Source organism: Periophthalmus magnuspinnatus, chromosome 5 (genome assembly GCF_009829125.3).
Source record: "Periophthalmus magnuspinnatus isolate fPerMag1 chromosome 5, fPerMag1.2.pri, whole genome shotgun sequence".
NCBI lineage: Eukaryota > Metazoa > Chordata > Actinopteri > Gobiiformes > Gobiidae > Periophthalmus > Periophthalmus magnuspinnatus.
The window spans coordinates 21,472,440-21,492,805 of record NC_047130.1 but is presented as its reverse complement, the minus strand read 5'-3'; the positions used below and the strand labels follow the sequence as shown (position 1 = coordinate 21,492,805).

General features: G+C 40.2%; 2 protein-coding genes across 4 annotated transcripts in view; both read left to right on the top strand.

The window, feature by feature from the left end:
- LOC117370484 (guanine nucleotide-binding protein G(i) subunit alpha-2-like) overlaps window positions 1–13,125 on the top strand; it is a 77,882-nt gene extending 64,757 nt beyond the window's left edge. For all 3 annotated transcript variants that reach the window (XM_055221857.1, XM_033965919.2, XM_055221858.1), the window contains 6 exons: window positions 4,026–4,186; window positions 7,134–7,262; window positions 9,674–9,803; window positions 10,244–10,397; window positions 11,243–11,451; window positions 12,047–13,125. In XM_055221857.1, coding sequence (XP_055077832.1) covers window positions 4,026–4,186; window positions 7,134–7,262; window positions 9,674–9,803; window positions 10,244–10,397; window positions 11,243–11,433 — 765 coding nt within the window. In that variant the 3' untranslated portion in view covers window positions 11,434–11,451; window positions 12,047–13,125. The remainder of the gene's footprint in view (window positions 1–4,025; window positions 4,187–7,133; window positions 7,263–9,673; window positions 9,804–10,243; window positions 10,398–11,242; window positions 11,452–12,046) is intronic.
- Window positions 13,126–16,504: 3,379 nt separating this feature from the next.
- Window positions 16,505–19,979, top strand: LOC117370485 (PAK4-inhibitor inka1-like). The gene is made up of 3 exons (XM_033965921.2): window positions 16,505–16,632; window positions 16,822–16,869; window positions 18,845–19,979. Exons 2-3 carry the CDS (start codon window positions 16,843–16,845, stop codon window positions 19,847–19,849), a joined length of 1,032 nt encoding a protein of 343 aa, XP_033821812.1. The 5' UTR covers window positions 16,505–16,632; window positions 16,822–16,842; the 3' UTR covers window positions 19,850–19,979.
- The last annotated feature ends 387 nt before the right edge of the window (window positions 19,980–20,366 follow it).

Below are 20,366 nucleotides of genomic sequence, written 5' to 3'. Positions count from 1 at the left end.
CAAAGACGAATCGGTTAAGGAAATCACGGAGCACATCGTTGATGAGGGCTTGGAATACGGCAGGGGCGTTGGTGAGACCGAAGGGCATAACCAAGTATTCGAAATGTCCCAGGGGTGTCTTGAAGGCCGTCTTCCATTCGTCTCCCTCCCTGATGCGCACCAGGTGGTACGCATTCCGCAAATCCAACTTGGAGAAGATGGTCGCACCGTGGAGGGGCGTAAATGCCGAGTCTAGTAAGGGAAGCGGGTATTTATTCTTTACAGTTATATTGTTCAGACCCCGGTAATCAATGCAAGGCCGCAGGGATTTGTCCTTCTTAGCCACAAAGAAGAACCCCGCTCCCACGGGTGAAGTGGACGGGCGGATGATTCCGGCAGCCAGGGACCCACGGATATAGTCCTCCATTGACTCGCGTTCAGGTTTAGACAGGTTATATAGCCTGCTAGATGGTAGTGGGGCACCCGGCAGGAGGTCAATGGCGCAGTCATATGGGCGGTGGGGCGGTAAAGAGAGGGCCTTGCTCTTGCTAAAAACCTCCCCCAGGTCGTGATATTCAGCAGGCACCGAGGACAGATTGGGGGTGTCTGGGGACGGATCAGCGACAGGAACGGACCTCCCGGCCGGAGGGAGGGCGGACCGAAGGCACTTGGCGTGGCAATCGGGACTCCAGCCCGAAACTCCGCCCCTGGCCCAATCGAAAACAGGGTTGTGGGCGCGTAGCCAGGGGTAACCAAGGACCAGAGGAGAAGCGGAGGAGGACAGGACATGAAACTGACGGTTCTCTTGGTGGTTGCCGGACAGAATCACGGTGACAGGTTCTGTGATGTGAGTGATGTGCCCCAGAAAACGTCCATTGAGCCCCTGGGCATTTAAGGGGCGTTCGAGGGGCTCCAGGTAGACCCCGAGCTGCTCCGCGACTTGGGCATCAATAAAGTCCCTCTCAGCCCCGGAGTCGATAAGGGCGGAAACGCATAAGGTCTCTGTGCGAACGCACAGGGTGGCGCTGAGCCGCAGTCTATTAGAAGAGTCCAGGATGTGTTGCTCGCCCACCAGTACTCCCAGCGCTACTGGTGGGCCCCCCCTTTTGGCCGAACTGGGCAAGTGACCACATAATGTCCGCGCTCACCGCAGTAGAGGCAAGCCCCGGCCAGACGACGCCTCCGTTGACGCTCCTCGGCCGACACAAGGGTCCTGTTGAGTTGCATGGGCTCATCCGGCGGGGGCGGGGCAGCGCGTGGCTCCGGCGGGGCCGGTGACCGGCGTCTCTCTCGGCGACGAGCCCGTAGGCGGTTGTCTATACGGTGAGTGAGGGAGATGAGGGTCCGCAGGTCGGGGGGTTCGTCCCGGGAAACCAATTCATCTTTCAAAGTCTCGTTCAGGCCCCGCACAAACACAGCCCGCAGCGCGCTGTCCGTCCAGTCCAGCTCCGCCGCATGTGTCCAGAATTCAATGGAATAATCCGCTACCGTCCTGGAGCCCTGGCTGAGAGTCAATAACCGGGAGGCAGCATTGTCCTGGTAGTGCGGGTGGTCAAACACCAGCTTAAACGTGGACACAAATTCATTAAAATCCAGGCTATCCACAGACGTCTTCATTAGGCGCGCCTCTGCCCACTGGAGAGCTCTGCCCCGGAGTAATCCACATATATATCGGATCTTGGTGGCCCCCGAGCTGAAACGAGAAGGGCATTGCTGGAACATGAACTCGCACTGGAACAGGAATCCGCGACAGAGGTGAGGTTGTCCAGCATACGGCTCCGGATCCGTGCCTCTCGGCTCCGGGAGGCATGGTGGCGCTCCAGCTGCAGCAGGCGGGGTGACGAGGAGCGCGGCCACCTGGTGGTTAAGCTGTGCCACCTGCTGGGACAATGTCTGATTTAGCTCCAATAGAGTTCGAATGGATTGTTCGTGCTGACCCAGCACCGCCTCGGGGTGAGAGTGCGTGAGGCGGCGCGTCTGGTCCGGATCTGAGCCTGCTTGGTCCATAGTGGCCAGACCGTTCTGTCGTAACGGTGCGGATAGGACCAAAAGATGCAGACCAGAGCAGTTTTAACAGTGTTTATTTACAGCGGTGAAAATGCAGTCTTTAAACAGGTCACAAGAGCAGGTACAGGAACCGGGGAGCGGGAGACGGGTCAGGCGGGTGCGGTGCAGGTAGAGGCGGGCAGGACAGGACCAGGACGGGGATAGAAGCAGGTGCGGTACCAGGGCAGGCGGATCAGACGAAGACCAGAGCGGGGAGCGGGTGACAAACCAGAGACCAGGACCGGACAGGAGACGAGACGAGCAGGAGACGAGACGAGCAGGAGACGAGACGAGCAGGAGACGAGACGAGCTGGAGACGAGACGAGCAGGAGACGAGACGAGCAGGAGACGAGACGAGCAGGAGACAAGACGAGCTGGAAGCGATACCGGGACTGGAACGTGGCGGCAGGAGCTGGGCGAGTAGAGGCAGGAATCTGGAGGGTGCATAAATCCAAATGAGCATTTGCAGGAAAGTACCATATAACAAAGCTTAGCAAGAAACATTCACGTTTTACACGCGGACGGTCTGGCACCGAGTGTAGACTGCCAAGCCTTCTTGTACTCAGCAGCAGGTGGTGGTGATTAGGCTGATGCACCCCAGGTGTGCACGGGAGGAGTCAGGCACTCCACCCAGCTCCAGACACACAGGTAGGGGAGGGGGAGAGAGCACGGGAGGACAGGGAAAACTGACATCATGACAGATTTGATTCCATTTACGCTTTCAGCCTAATATAAAGACTCAAACACCACTCATAACTGATGTAAACTTACTGCAATGTTTTGAACGAGGACATGGCCACTTTAAGTCTACATTTAATTAGCCCCTACGCAACTGTGACCTGTGGGGCGCTGGAGTGGAAGAGCGGACAATCATTAACTAATACTAAGAAGAACGCCAACATCAAACCCGTGTCCTTGTGAATGTTTAAACTGGAATGCACAGAGGACGTAGAAACATTACACATGACCTATTACTGCTCTGACCGGGAGCATTTTAAATTATTCTTAAATTAATCTCTATCACAATATAAATGTCCTCACCATATAATATTAATACAGTATAAAATGTGTCCGTGTCAGGCTTATTTTGCGTATTTAAATGAACATTGCCTGTCCAAAAGCTTCACATGCACAATAAATGATTAATAATAACTATAATGATACTACTTCTAATAATAATAATAATAATAATAATAATAATAATAATAATAATAATAATAATAATAATAATAATAATAATAACAATAATAATAATGATAACAATAATAATGATAATAATAATAATAATAATGATAACAATAATAATGATAACAATAATAATAATAATAATAATAATAATAATAATAATGATAACAATAATAATAATAATAATAATGATAACAATAATAATAATAATAATAATAATAATAATAATAATGATAACAATAATAATAATAATAATAATAATGATAACAATAATAATAATAATAATAATAATGATAACAATAATAATAATAATAATAATAATGATAACAATAATAATAATAATAATAATAATAACAGTAGTAGTAGCAGTAGTAGTTGTAGTACAAAAAGGTCAAGCTAACAATACTCAGCTCCCATATATTAGTTTTATTTTAGTCTGTTGGCAAAAATGTTACATACTGTGGCTTTAATACTGACAAGACAAAAAATAAAAATAAAATTGATAGCATTGACGTTGGAGAGAAGACAGAAATACACATCACCCATGCTCCCACATGACCAATTCTCCATAAATATACAAAACATGATGCAAAATAATACGTGACAGCTTCACAAACCTGATGTGATGTGCAGTAGTTTCATTAGCGAACGAGGAGTGAGCAAAAAGAGGGAGCGTCAGAAATGAAAGTGAAAGTGAAAGGCGAATATAGCATTTTCTAGACATTAAAATGCAACATGGTGATCTAAATGTGTTATGTGTTAGCAGTGAATACCCCATAGAAGCGTAATACTCTCTGTATTTTGTGTTTTTCCAGGACGATGCACGGCAGTTGTTCGCGCTCTCCTCCACAGCAGAGGAGCAGGGGTCGATGCCCGAAGAACTGGCCAACGTCATCAAGCGTCTTTGGGCTGATGGAGGGGTGCAGAGCTGCTTCACACGGGCCAGAGAGTACCAGGTCAACGACTCCGCTCCATAGTGAGTCATGGTTCTGTCTGTCATTTTTCTCAATGACGCTGTAGCTAGGACAGGGACATCTTTGGATTTTTTCAGGCACTGCTACTTCATCAATACCTGGTTTTGGTTTTCGGTAGCGGTTTCTGAACGATGCTTTTTTTTCGGTCCCTCTCTTTGCATTAATCTAACAAATGAATGTTCACAAATTTCATTAGTATTATTAACAATCTACCGTCAGCTCCCAACACCCACCAAGCATCAAAACTTGTTATCAAAAGAAAAAAAAATCAGTTTTGCTCCGGCCAAACCTGTCAAACTGTCATTCTTAACATTGGCTAAATTCCCAAAGCTTTTAAATGCTGTCCTGAGCTTCCCTTTATACTATTTTTCTGTTTTTTTTTTACATGATCAGAGGGGGAAACTTACAAGAATGTGTAATACGTGTGAATATGCACATTTCTGGCTCATGTCATCATAGTTGTATTTGTGTATCATTGGATTAAAGTCAAGTTAAGATGAGCAGACCTGAACAAGCACATAAACTGGTTAAAGTGGATATAAGATGCAGTGGAATTAAAATATATATTCCCAATGTCCTAAGCTTTTAACCCTGTAGTTGAGACCTGCACAAACATGTTCTGATCCATAGTAAAAGAAAAAAATAATTTGTACAAACATAAATCACAAATTAATGTCAAGAAAAGGCAAAAAATATGATTCTCAAATGGTTCTACTCTCTAAGTTGGTATGACGAGAGTGAAACCAGCCTGTGCTCGATGCCAACTTTTGGTTCCTTGTTTTTAAATGTTCCAGTCAATGAGCCAATTTACACAACACTGATTTAAAGCTAAAGCGTAAAACTGAAGCCAAACAGATAATATAAACCAAACTCCGCCAAAATCCTCCTCCTCCTCCACAGTCCCTCTCACAGCGTAACTCCCAAATAAATGTGGTGTAGTAAATATCCAGTTTGGAGCGTGCGTCTGTGTAAAGATGCAGCCAAACAAATCTGCGTCAAGTTGAAGCCAAACAGATAAAATAACGTAAATAATATAATAGCGTAACTCATAAATAAATGTACTGTAGTAAATATATCCATTGTGGAGCATGTGTCCGTAAAGACGCAACCAAAGGAGTTATTAAAACAAAGACAAAAGTTTTAAGCTGCACTGAAAAAAGCAGCGTCGTTAAGGTTTTGGTATCAGAAAAAATCAGATGGTACCCAGCCCTCGGTATGACAGTGTGAAAATCTGTGTGGGTGATCTTTTGTGCTGAGAGCCACAGGGATGAAGTGTAACCGGACCCATAGAAAAACAGTCCTCATTGTGAAAGTGCTGCAGTCATTTTTGTTTAATACAAGACTTTAACCTGACACCGACCTGAGCGGAGGAACACGGAGCACACACTGTCTGCCACGCACTTTATAATGACAGATTCTTCTCAGGGAAAGCGCTCTCTTAACATTTTTACTTAAACGTTTTGAAAATGGTTGATTTATATGTGTTCAGCCATAACTCCTTGCTCCATACACTTTTATTTAAAGGAGCACTGTGCAACTTTTCCAGTGGAGAGATGGCTACCTGCTTGCAGAGTTGCCAAGTTCACCTCTTTATAGCAACTTCTGGGCCTCTTTTTTTTCCTTGCTTCTCTGTGGCACTTTCACTTCTAAAGATGTGGTTTTAAGCCTTTCAGATCATTTCATAATAAACTCTAAGGCTCGTTTGCTTGTTGCTCTCTGAGAATCTGCCAACTCTACCTCCTTGTTTCCATGAATGTAATGACTTAGCCTGAGATTTTTATTTTATTTATTTGGAGAATGGACAGTACATATTAATGAACGTATGAATCATAGACACAGAACTTGTCTCCATGGTGACAAGCCACCGCCAGGCCAAGTGTAATGCCATATTGTAAAACAGTGTTGTGTAGCAATACATGGCTGACTTGCAAAAAATCATTATTGTAAATGATTTAAGTCCTAGTGAAAATCAAAACGTAATGGATTAATTATTTGCACTCATTAAAAAGTGTCTCGACAAAGAGAGAGACTTGGGTATTTGACCGTTGGGAAATAAATTACAACAGTTAAGTTTTATGTGCAGTGTAAAAAAAACTAAGAAAAACAAAAGCCCATTGTTCCTGTGTATTCTATAACAAACCTTTCAGGAAGAGTGAGAGTCTGCTGTTTTCACTTACAGATATTCGATTAGCTGATAACAAAACAATTACCCATTACCGGAGTGCAGTCTTGGCCCTTTTTATTCCTATAATCTCATGTTATTGGATTATTCTTTGTTCTCCAAAACAAATGGACAGATCGTACAGCACTACACACACTGCAGAATGAATGCTGCAGGAGGCGCTGTTTTTATCGTCATGGTAACACATTTTGGAGCAGATTTGGTGCTACACAGAAATGCAGCGATAAACGATAATATTTAAACTACTTTATTATACCAATGCAGTAACAATAATGCAAGATAACACTAGTAAACCATTTTTCAATAGACAGTATCATTAAAAACATGAGCTGCAACACATAAATGACAGAATGAAGCAGTAATTTGCCATAGAAATTACTTTTTCAACCCTCTACTACTCAAATTCTTTAGCATTACAACAAAAATAACAAAAATCTCTGCATTACTGCAAAGAAATTGTACACACGATCGATACTGAACCTCAAAATATAATCATCCATCTATTATATATTGAATGACAGTTTAAAGAAAAGGTATTGTGTAACTTTTCTGGTGTCCACTTTGTGATGTCATGCAGTATTACAGAAAGTGCTCCACTGTGTTTTTAAACTCCATACAGCTCTTCCTGAATGATTTCCATAGTTGCCATTCCAGATTGATATTTGCCCTGTAATATAAATAAATATGAGTTATGTATGTGAGGTCTTTATTTTTTGGTTTTATTTTTAATATATGAATATTTCTTATTTTGTGTGTGTGTTCTGCAGTTACCTGAACGACCTGGAGAGGATATCCAGACAGGACTACATCCCGACACAGCAGGACGTGCTCAGGACCAGGGTGAAGACCACAGGCATCGTAGAGACTCACTTCACCTTTAAGGACCTGCACTTCAAGTAAGACTCTACTACAGCTGGTTTACTGCACTGTACTTTTCATTACTTTAAAGGGGCTGTATGTAGCCTGCACTCTTATAGTTTTTAAAAAGTACTACAATCACAACTGAACTCGGGTTTGCAGAGCCTTAACCTGCAGACAGACGACACGTACAAGTAGGTAGTGAGGATTTAGATTTAGTCTTTTTAGGTTTAAACCAACTGGGTTTCACTGTTGTAACTGTAACCCAAAAGAGACTCGTTCTTATTGGGTAATCATTTTGAGAACCAAACGGCAAATTATAACATAAATCAGGATTTAATTTGCACATGTATCTGGGAACACAGATGTTTACAAAATGTTAAATCAAAACCTTACATACAGTTCCTTTTAAAGCAGCCTACATAACAGTTTTTCATGTTTTTCTAATATTACTTTGTTTGGTGGGATGGTACATCTAGTAAATAATGAGCACAGTTTTACTATCTATGTATCTAGTGGCAGCTTGTGGAAAAAGTACAAAAATACAGGAAGAGCTGAGTTATAAAACAAAATACCTCTTATCTATGTCATAAACACCAGAATTATGTGCAAAATACAAACACCATTTACAAGCAACAAACACATTTTCTGACAGATTGAAAACTGATTTAGTAGTTTAGTTAAAGTAGTAGAAGTGCTGTCATGTATTTTTATTTGTCTTTATTTGTCTAATCTGTATTGTCAGTTTATACAAGTTTTTGCCCTTGTTGACATTGCGGTTGCCAGGTAACAGCTGTGAAATTACCTCTACGTATGTCGGCCTCATTTGTAGTGATTGAAGGAGGTAAAGTGGGTTAACTGTAGGGCTCATATTCGTCTTTATGTTTGCAAATATGGTTTGGTATGTAGACATGAAGTCAGTGTGTGATCAGGGATGAAACATGGATCAACGCTGTATCGTTTTTCTCAAAATATTGGTGAAAAGTAGTAAGACATTTTTCCATAAGAATATCAGAATGTCTCAGTCGCTGCATGAGCTGGTTGTATGTTTACACAATCATCATAAAAATACAACTAATTATGCTATTTCACAGGTAAATCTTGAAAAGTTAAAGCCCAGGCATGTAATTTTTAGTGAAAAATAGACTAAAATAAAAGTAGTTTTTCATTTTGATTGTGTTTATTGCACTGAAAAGCGTAGAAAACACGTGTCTTTAATATAACATTCCACAGTAAAACATGTCTATCTCCATGAAGAAGTTTTGAAATATGGTTTTAACTTTCTGTTTCTATTTCCACACTATCACTTTAGAGGTTGTAAATCTTTAAATCAGATCAGATTATCCCCACGTACAAACCCTCATCATAAAAGTGAGGTCTGAAGCTCTGCTCACACTGATCTTCTCTATAATTTTAAACTTGCGTAGCCATGACGATCTGGTTAATTTTGGTTTTGTGGCATTATAAATATTTGTCCTCGCACCGTTTGATTTATAAAGGACTCGTGTCTGTAGCCAATCCTTATCTACACTTCATTACACAGTGGTATTTTATCTGACTAAGACTTCAAAATGTTTACACGTTTTCAAAGCTTTAACCCTCCTCCTCTGCTTTTATTTGGACAAAGGCATTAAAGGTATGCGTCTGCAGTTTGTCTTGTGTGTAATAGTCACGTCTTCAGCACTTTTGGAGGGTATAATTCAAATCCGTTAGCTTACATTTGTACGTCTAAACATTTCAGTACGTCTTTGTCGTAATAACTTGTGCCCGTTCAGCCTTTTTCATCTCAAAACACCAAATATGTCCATTTATGTTTAAACTGGTAAAATAAGACAAAATGTGTGAAGGTCTTTCTTTCTTTTATCGTTATGAATGATTAAACGTGCACTATGGAACATTTCTAGTGGACGATCTGCCATCTGCTTGTGTCTACGGAGATGCTATTGCTATGCCTGGAATGTTCCACAGTATAGCGTTAAATATATCTAGCATTTTTTTTGCAATTGCATGTGGTTTTATTGATGAGAAATGCCTCGTCAAACATGCATTTCTCAAACAAAAAATGTATGGTGTTACCTGCCTGCTGCCATGGTGATACATTTATTCTTTACTATGGAGCATTTCAGGTACAAGTGGCTCACCATTCATCAGAAAAGTTACACAGTGTAGCTTTAAATTGCAGTGGTTTGTCTTTGTTATAATAAATACAGACAATCGGATGTTGATTTTGACATTTTTACGTGACTAAATGACTTCTGCTTTGTTATTCACTTCCTAAAAGCATTTTTTTAAGTGTTGTAGTGTTGGGTTTTTTGGTGATTATGACATTTGATTATATGAAATGTGCACATTACCCAAACACGCACCCGTTCACACACACTGCTATTGTATCCTTGGGAAAGACTCATTTTTTTTAACACATTTAACACATTTTTGTATGTTTTTGCAGGATGTTTGACGTTGGCGGTCAGCGTTCAGAGAGGAAGAAGTGGATCCACTGTTTTGAAGGAGTCACGGCCATAATCTTCTGTGTGGCCATGAGCGCGTACGACCTGGTGCTGGCGGAGGACGAGGAGATGGTGAGGAGCATATGTGATAATGCTATTTGACTTTTATATATCCATGCAATTACTTGGTGCTTTATATCTTGATCCAGACCGTTGGATAAATCATTTTAGGGTTTTCTACTATTCGAAAATACTAAACAGATAATAAATGTAATATGATTGTACGTTTTATTACAGGCATGCACAAACTATGACCTTTGTTACACCTGAAAATCACATGTTTTTAACGCACTCACGGTCTCATGGGCAGCTCTTTCCTCTGTATCCTTCTGCCAAAATATTCCCTATCCTCTTCCATATATGTCCAAACCATTTTAAAAGAGACGCATGACTCTCTCGAAAAACAGAGTTGTTCATTTAATGTACAAATCCCAAATCTTTCTACCCCCCTCATCTTTTGTGCCACTGTATCTAAACCGTGGCTGTATCGGTTTGTTATTTGTTGTTTTCAGAACCGTATGCACGAGAGCATGAAGCTGTTTGACTCCATCTGTAACAACAAGTGGTTCACTGAGACGTCCATCATCCTGTTCCTCAATAAGAAGGACCTTTTTGAGAAGAAGATCCAGCACAGCCCTCTGACCATCTGCTTCCCCGAGTACACTGGTAATGTGTCTGCAACTGAGTTTAAGATGAAGAGACTAAAAATTCATGGGAATCTATTGCACAAAATCATTAGCAATTTAATTCTATGTAAAGGTGCACTATGTAACTTTTCTGGTCCAAAGGCTGTATATATAAATGGACATGCCTAACCTCCAAATAGGAAGAAAGTTAGTCAGATAGAAAGTGATCATGGACGCACTTCCATCGATTCTGGCTCCAATTCTTTTTACATTAGAAAACCCGTCTCTCTGTAACTGCTGCTGTCAGACTCATCATTTTGATCTTCACATTAACCCGCTCTACGTGATCCTGGTGTTTTTATTTTGCTTTTGTTTCCGTAAATCAAGATATGAACATTTATAAGACAAATCAGCTGCTTTCTTTTCCTGAGGTTACTCCCGCTAGTGTTAGCAACAGGTTGGTTCACAGTGTTGCTAAGCGCCCACCGCCTGCCAAACCAACGGTGCAGGCGGCAAAGGGCGTTACCTTCTGCAACTTCACTCCTGATTGGCTTTTTGGTTGCTATGATACTCGCGGTCGGAATTCCAAATATTGAACTGGACTCCAAATTTGCCCCTATAACCGCTCTAGCCTCGATGAACTTCATTTAATTGGAGCTGAACGCTGTGGGTGACGTCACACTCACTTAGTCCACTTCTTTATGGAAATGTTATTGCAGAAATGTTCCTCTGTATGGCATTAAATATATTTGCATTAAACAATTACACGTTTCTATTGCAAAAAACCCTGAATGATCACCTCTGTATTTTAGTTTTATTTTATTTTCTAGCTAAAAAGTTGCCTGCTATGGCTGTAACCCTAACCCCCTCTGCTCCCCTGCGCAGGGCCTAACACCTACGAGGACGCCCAGGCCTACATCCAGGCCAAGTTTGTGGATCTGAACCGGAGGAAGGACACAAAGGAGATCTACCCTCACTTCACCTGTGCCACAGACACCAAGAACGTGCAGTTTGTGTTCGACGCTGTCACCGACGTCATCATCAAGAACAACCTGAAGGACTGCGGCCTCTTCTAAAGCACCACACAAACACAGGTGAGGGAGACGATGGATGGAGATGCTAGTACATACCTGACCTCATACTTTTGTTTAAAGGTCCTATATTACGCAAGAATTGACTCTTGTGATCTTTAAGACATGTTAGAATATTTTGTACCTCCTCAAAAAACAAACCTGGAACTGCATTTTGTTTCATTCACACGTTTGAGTAACACTTTATTATTAGTCTGTTTACATCTCCAAAGCTCAAAATGCTGTTCCACCTTCAGTTTTACCTTTAGTTCAGTAGAGAGGGTTTAAATTATCCAAATGATTCTTGTGAAGGTGTTTGGAGTTTGAGAAAAATGTTCTTCCTGTATGACCACGTGACTGTGCAAGGTGGAACTGAGTGTTTTCTGTTCTGAGAAAAACTCAGCCTACTGCTCTTAGAATCTATTAATGTTAATCATTACAGGCTAATTAGTACACAATAAAACTTGTTGTACTAATTTTTATTTCCATCAAAGATAAAACGTAAATCCCTCTTTACGTTTGATTATGTAGACTTTATGTAGATGTGTAATTATTATTATTCATATAGAACCAAATGTAACTCTATCTTCAAACTAATTTTCTCCCTCTTGTTTTTCAGATTACTTGAACAGTTGATATTGATGGGGAACCCGTGCACTGGCTCCAGCTCCGATCTCCACTTTTTCTAAAGAGACTGAGACCAACCCTGCACCACACACACATTTAAGACCGTATTTTATTATTTTATTCTTTTATTTCTCTAGACGACGTGAAAGAGGAAGGATTTTATATATATACCGTGCATTCATTTTACCTTTACCTTGATGTGCAAATTATTCAACTTTTAATCATGTTATTTTTTAAATAGAGAAAGAAGAAGCGCAGACATGGGACATTGTAACGTTTCAATGAAATATTAATGTGTTTTTATATAATGTTTACAAAAAATCATAGTTGACCATCTTCTATTGTGCATAAGAGGAATTGGAGCAGACATTTTCTGCACAAAATGATCCAACATTCCAATAAAAATATTTAGAAAAGAATTTATGAAAAATGTCAGTTGATACGTTGCAGCTGGCGTCATCAACATTCTCTGGGGGTGTGAAGCTAACTGGAGGCACTGCCCTGTCTGAAGCTATGTTACTCAAGTTGGACTTAAATCTGAGCTTTGTTTTAACTCAATCTGACAACTTCTGACAAATCAGACAACATATTTGGTTTGCTAATATGTGCATTGTGTCACCGCGGAACTTTCTGCCTTAGACATAGATGCAGTACACCCCCAGCATGATGTCACTGCAAAGTATCAATTATATTTCAAGTGTGTATAATTTTAATAGCATCATTATTTTTCCATTTCTGTTGCAGTATGTTGTGCCTTGACTTCAGTTTACAATGACTCCTAATGTATATTCCCTGTAGTACTGTCTGACCTACTGCTCTATATACATTTTAGTCCTCCATTTTTCTGCTTAGCACCTATCAATCCAGCATAGTGATTATTAATGAGACGACATCTAATTCAGAAAAAAAAATGGTTAGTGTTTTTGGTAAATATTAAATGTTTAAAGTCCGTTTATGGTTTAATTTAAATAAAACTAGAGATCACCTGCAGTTGTTTGACTTTACTCTCATTGTGTTGTATACATACTTTGTACACTGAATTCTGATCATGTATTAAAATGCTCAACTTTGTCTGTTGTTCTTAACTTTATTTACTTTTTCTTTTTTTTTTTTCTTTTTTTTTTGCATTTTGTTTAAAAATAACAAACTTTGTATATTAATTTTAATGCAGACAACTTGAACTATTTTTCTCATAATGTTATATTACAACTGAAATAAACCGGGGTAATAAATTGTAATCAGAGTTTGAACATGCCCTCTCTGGCGTTGCGGAAGACAAATTTCTTCTCGAGTCGTTGGCGCCCTCTAGTGGCCGTCAGTGGTATTGCTTGTGTCTTCTACTTTAACCTTCGCGCATTGTGTGGGTAAAAAAAAGTCAAATATGGATCATACTGTTTATTGAGTTAAAAACAACTTTTATGGGCTGAACAGAAGGAGTAAAACCTCACTATGCCCTTAAAATGCCCAGATACTTCCATGTGAACAGGACTTGTCTTATTTTACTTCTAGTCACCAGGAGGCGCCCCAAGCTCACCAAATCCTTAAACCTCACGGTCATTCCGGTTCATAACTTTCATAACATAGTTCCCATAAACAGTATTTTCTGCATGTGACTCTCTTACAACTAAACAATAATATACACTCATATGATATAAAGTGGAAAAGTAATAAATGTTAAGAACTAAATATACTCTTCTGGGTTCGTCCTGAAAGTGGTGAAGATTCACATAGGCCAATGGCGCAGATTGACAGATTTCTAACAGTCAGCCCTAGGGCAGCTGTGACAATGACACTTCACTAACACATAGATCTAATTACAATTTTTTCATTTTACAATTTGAGTCGTTTCTGAATGAAAAAAAAAGAAATACAGCAGTGTATGTAGACCTACAGTATTCATCTGTAGGAGCTGGAATTGCACTGCCACCCTGTGAGTCAGTGCATGTGACCACTCAACCAATGAAATGAATCTTTATGTCAATGGAGGAACTGCCAAGTGCCAAACTGCCGGCTTTCAGATCAGTGGACAAACATTTTACTGAGTCACTGTCCCCCATCAATATTAAGTGAAGAGTGACAGTTCACATGGAAGATTTCTGGTGGAGGGTCCCACACAGAGACATGCAGGTTACAGATTTGTAGACAGTTTTCAGGGCATTTTGGAGAGAGTATCTTCAATTGAATAAAGGTAAGATGGATATGTTTAAATGTCGTATTGTGGAACATTCCAAGTAAAGCAATAATATGTGCATGGAGATATACAGGTAGCATATATACAGCTGTTTTAGTCTTGTTACAGGTTTGGACATGTTAACAGCCATTTTTCTATGTTAATGAAAAAGGCATCTGCACATGAACAACTGACCATCAGGTAAAGACACACAAACAGCCCATATATTTACATACTCCCCATTCACTCACTCAGGCATGAATACAGGGCTGAATACAGGGCTGAATACAGGGCTGAATACAGGGCTGAATACTGTGACGACTCCCCATTTACCCACACTGCACCAGTTTGACTCTGTTTACATTGACATTCAGGCCAATCCAGTGTGGCACCCATAGACTGTGGCACCCGGAGGAGGAGCACTGTGACAAATCACCCGCAAACGACTGATAGGATTAATGACATGGTTTGGTCATTCACATTTATAAGAGCTGAACTTAGTGATGCAGGGTTAGGGCTGGTGTGGGGCTGCTGAATATTCCATGGATTTTGTTGTTTTGTACTTCTTTCTCCAGTTTATTTTGTTCTTCTTTTTTAATAATACATACATATTTTTTGTAAGAACCCAAATAAAAAATTCCAAAATGTACATTACATTCAATGGGATTTAATTTATTTAATTTGGTCCGTTTGGTGATTGGTGCTACATCCTGCTTAAACTGACTTGTGTTCTGATGAAATATCATGCCGGCACACTACTTGACATTATTATATATATATTTTAAACTATCTTGTTTGAAACGGACTGCTGGAAAGACTGAAAAGACACATGTGGACAAGGATAAGTTCTGTATAAGTGATATATTTGATCAGGCCCATCGACAAAAGCAAGAAGCCTCGTATGGCCCCTCTCTAATTTAAATGAATAAGAAAAGGGTCCAATTCTGGAGCCATAAGACACTGGGGCCCAGGACAACAGACCCCTTTGTTTCCCCCTTTGTCGACTTCCAAGTGGCTGATTATGCATATATCTATAGGACAAAGTTGACCCTTGAATTGCATCCATATATGATCATAACATTTCTTGCACAATGTGGCCAGTCTATTCTGCCGTTTTAGTGACTACACTGTTTGACATGGAGTGTAATTGGATAACAATAGGACATACTGACTTTGGTATCTCAGTGTTTTGAACATGTGATTGCAATAGTAATACACATGGATAACTGTTAGGCCGTATACCAAACACATTGTCCAGTGGTGGAAGAAGTAGTCAATTCTGTTACTTAATAAATCTACACATACAGAAGTAAAAAGTTACTCCAGTAAAAGTATCACATGGAAATATCTACTGAAGTAAAAGTATTTGAGTACCCATGTCAGTATTTCACACAAGTGTTATTCATTTCTTAAAGTGTTAAATGTAGTGATATTGATTAGAAATGATCCATATTTTGGTCAACAGCAGCAATATGAATCAATTTCTTAATTTTCCTTATGAAGTTTGTGTACTTATTTTTGTTTTGCTCAAAGCCGAAGTTTGGACTCAAAAACTTTAGTCAGGATGTTACAACGAACATGGTCAAAATAACCGCTCAAATCATATGAAAAGTACTTTATTACTTTTCAGTCCAGTTAAAAAGTGTAGTGAAATATAGAGTACAGATACCTGCTCTTAAATGTAGTGAAGTAAAAGTAAAAAGTACCCAGTGTAAAATTAACTTAAGTAAACCAGACATACCTAAACATTCTACTCTACTTTATTACTTGTCCTACGTTACTATCCACCACTGACATTGACTAATAACTAAAATATTGCACATCTGTTCATCTAGGCACACTCTAATATAGATATTTGTGCATTAAAACAGTCGTGCATTGTAATAACTCTGAGAAACAGTGCTCAGCAAACACATTTTCCAGGCAGCAGGTAACTTGACCACAAAAGTGTTACAGATCTTAAATGAATGAACGAGCGCAATGACCTTAAAAAGCAGCCTCATTTATCAAGTCTGAGATCACCTTTTAATCAGTGGAGGTTATCACGAAAAAAGTGTCATCATCCTGGTCCTATCTAATCTGCCACTGCATTCATCTTCATTTCACCAATCACTTACTCTCCTCTTGTCTTTTGTCTCTTTTTGCTTTGCTGTTTTTGCATATAATCCTTGGAGAGCTTTTACGCACGAGCCCGCGGTCCGTGCGCTCTGATTGGCTGCTGCCGCCACATGTCGCAATGAGCGCGGCGGTGTAAAAAGGAGGAGAGAAGAGGAGCAGAGCGCAGAGCATTCACCACATCTGCGCCAGACACAGCGAGCGAGGACTAACGTGCGCACTGACGCCTCTACGGAACGTTTAACTTTAATGGGAGAAAGCGACATTTTTCTTCCAAGACAGCCAAGTCACACGTGAGTATCTTGCCTTTTCTTTACTATGGGAACATAATAACACGTAGACTTCATGGATTTTTAAAAATATATTTTGCATGGTTACATTCAAAATAGCACAGGATTATAGTAGAATTTGCAATAAAATGCGCAAAAACGACTGTTGCTTTTGGAAAACTGTAGCTCATGTTTCTTATTTCTTTCTTATAGGACTGGAACCTTACTGCACAAATGAAAGGGAAACATCTTGACAATATGGTAAGTCCACTACACCGTCACTATATCCTACACATCTGCATTAGTAAATTTACGCACGAGCAATTACGCACGAGCAATTACGCACGACTTGAGCTGAGATAGTGGCATAGAAATCTGGCTGTTTGAGTGTAAAATGGACAGCAATGGCAAAGCATGTGTATCTTACAATAAAGAAACACAGTGTAACCTTTTTGTGATAGCAACATGTATAGCCTGAAGTAGTTTGGTGAAAATGTGCAGTAGAAATTACGCAGAAAGCTGTTATTAGTGGCACATAGCGGAGAGCTTAAATTAGTGGGTGTACATTGGCCTAGTCTAACGTAAAGAGCAAGGTTAAATCTGGATCTATCTTTTTCTACATTAAACAAATCCACTTATATAGCATTTTATTGGTAGTATAAAGACAAATACAGATAAAGATACAATATACAAGATTTGGCTGTGTTTGTTTTGGTTATGATCACTTTTCTGAAGCAAATACAGTATGTAAAAAGTAATCTTGTGTAAACTCTTATTTGCCAAGTGAACCTAATCAGTAGTAGTAGAGGCATTTTTCATTCTCCCATGATTTCTCACCTCACGCTCAGACAGTCACATGATCTCTCTTGTATTTGTTTAAACCAAGACTCACTGACTAATCCCAGCCAATCAGTGCCGCACGTTTTGAAAGGAAACAGGAGTATTACAACCCATTACTGTGCCACTGCTGAATTTCATATTTTTCTTAAAGGGCCAGCATACCTTTTATGTCAGTTATATGTTCTTTTGATGACTGTTTGAATTTTAGGTGGCAATGTCTATAGCTGACCCATGCTGTTGTTCTAAATACAGGGCGTTCACGTACAGTTGGTTTGTTTTGTTTCTATTGTAAAATCATTTGGTTGCTGCACAGTTTTGATTGGGTCACGTACTGCAAGCCTCAACCTGCCCGCCAAAAAAACTTGTGACACTTATTCACTCCTACTCATTTGTGTTAGCTGTTATTACTTGGCGTGTTTAGCAATATTTAGTACATTTCCACTAAATCAGTTTTACGATGATGAGTTGTGATAAAGAATATTAGTTATCCTCAATCAGAACAAAGTCAGCGCAACAGTCACCTGGACGTCAGCAAAGTTCAAGTAGTGATGTACTATATTTAAGTAGAATTTTTAGGTATCTGTACTTACTTAAGTCAGTTTTACAGTGGATACTTTTTACTTTTACTTCACAAAATTCATCATAAAACACTTGTGAAATACATTTACTTTAACTCTTTAAGTACATTTCTTCTTAAATATGTTTACTTAAGTAGTTTTTTTATATGATACTTTTACTTTTACTTCATCCACCACTGCTGAAAATATATAGACAAATAGAGTTACCTAACTTATATTCAGCCCTGTAAACCAAGTCCAGATGACCTTTAACCTTGCTCTGATAAGTAGTATAGTGGTAAATGAAATCAGCTTGTCCAGCACAGTACATGTAATCTTATAATAATCTAATCTTTTCATTATTGTTACGGTCATTAAACATTAAACATACATACTGGCATTTATGAAGTGCACTTCATCAGTCAGTTATTTCATTAGGTCCATAGCCACAGACGACTAAGCATCGGGTAGTTTTTTCATTGCCAGAACAGTATCCAATATACAAGATTTCAGTTTTCTTCCCATTCACCCTTTATTTCTATAGGACAATTCGTGCACAAACTAAATCAAAGTGCTTTACAGAATAAGAAAGAAATTAAAATCACAATACAAAACACTGACTCTATGTTTAGTCCTGACTCTGGGCACCAGCAGGAGGCCGGTCCGTGAAGTCCTCAGAGATGGTTCATGTGGTTCTAACATGTGGGAGATGTACTTTGGTGCTGGTCTATGTAGAGACTTGTGCACAAGCAGAAGCACTAACTGCTGTCTATATAAATTGATCATGTCATTTATATTTTCCTCTTATACTGATCCATCTTTCTCTCTTCTCCCCTCAGCACTGCTTCCGTGACTCCAGTGACTGCCTGAGAGAGCAGATGCAGTACATGATGCGCTCCCTCCAAGACCTCAAAAACCTGCGGAGAACTTGCATCGACACCCCGAGACGTCCTCTGTCCCAAATCTCTCAAATCACCAATGTCCAGTTACCGGCTCTGGCCCGCCACGCCGCACTGGCCCGTGCTTGTCAACAAAAAGCCATCCAACGAGAGCAACGTGCACAATTTCGCATGTCGGACGCTAGCTCCAGCACGTACGACTCCGCGTGCTGTTTGGCTAGCCCGTTAGAGGAGGAGGATGAGGAGGATGAGGAGGATGAGGAGGAGGATGATGCTAGCATTCGACTTAGCTTAAGCTTGGATCTGAGCACGCCCAGTAGCCACCGGAGTTTGGACTTGGACTCTGGTTATTCGGAATCATCTTGGCAAGAGGACACGGTTGTGCTTCGGCGAACAAGAAACGTACGTGTGTCTTCTTCTGCTTGTCTACGTACCAACAGAGCCCCTAGTGGTCGGATAAGGCCAAAATCGACTTCCGATGTTTGCTTGGAAAGTTGGTTTGGTCTCACTGAAGATTGGACAAATTCTTTGCTAACGCGAGGACGTAACAGGCAACCGCTAGTCTTGGGGGATAACAGTTTCGCGGACTTGATTCAAAACTGGATGGAGTTGCCAGAGTGTCCAGATTCTGCAGAAGGAAAACAGGCTTCGAGAAGGACTGGTAAAGGGTTTTTCGTCAACATGCGAAGGAAGTTGACGGGGTTTTCGAAAAGCGTGGAGGAAAGGGTGAAAATGAGGCCGCACGAAGAAGAAGAAAGAGCTAAGAGAACGGCTAACGCTAACAAACGCATGTCTTGTCCAGTCGAGCAAAGTAAAACACCATTTTTCCATCAGTCTCTATCAGGTATTAACGAACTGGACACTGGCTTCTACCACTTTGCTGGTTTGATGAAGTCGGGGAATCGGCAGCCAATCATATGCAAGGACATTATTGGCTACGTTTGACTGAATCTCACGCAAATATAACGGACAATGCATAGAGTCACTTTATTTTTGTACCACATTCCTCACACGTTTTATTATTACTATTATACTGTGATGCAGTTATTGTCAATAAAGACTATTTAAACCTATACATCCTGTCTGTTTCATATACTTTTTCCAAGGATAAATACTTGTTTTACATAACTGCAATATCCATGATACTACTTTATGTAAAATCTTGTAGGTTTTCAGCAACCAGAGGAGCACCTGGTTGGAGAATTGGCCTAAAACAAAACAAATAAAACCTGGGAAGTTGAGCGTATTAATCAACTGCACTAATTCCATCTCTGATCTGTGTTGTGCCTTTGAGCAAGACACTTCACGTACCTTGTTCTTAAATGATGTGATGTGTAAGTGACTACTGGTGGCCAGAGGGGGGATGTGCACAAATTGTCAGTCATATTTACATAAACTGAGCTGGTGGCTACAGTAGTTTACCATCAGTGAGTTGGGAGAGTGAACAAATGTGTCAAATTTT

Coding starts and splice junctions, on each gene's coding strand:
- LOC117370485 (XM_033965921.2), top strand. CDS start 16,843: ATGAAAGGGAAACATCTTGACAATATG. Junction 16,870..18,844: donor GGAAACATCTTGACAATATG/GTAAGTCCACTA, acceptor TTCTCCCCTCAG/CACTGCTTCCGTGACTCCAG.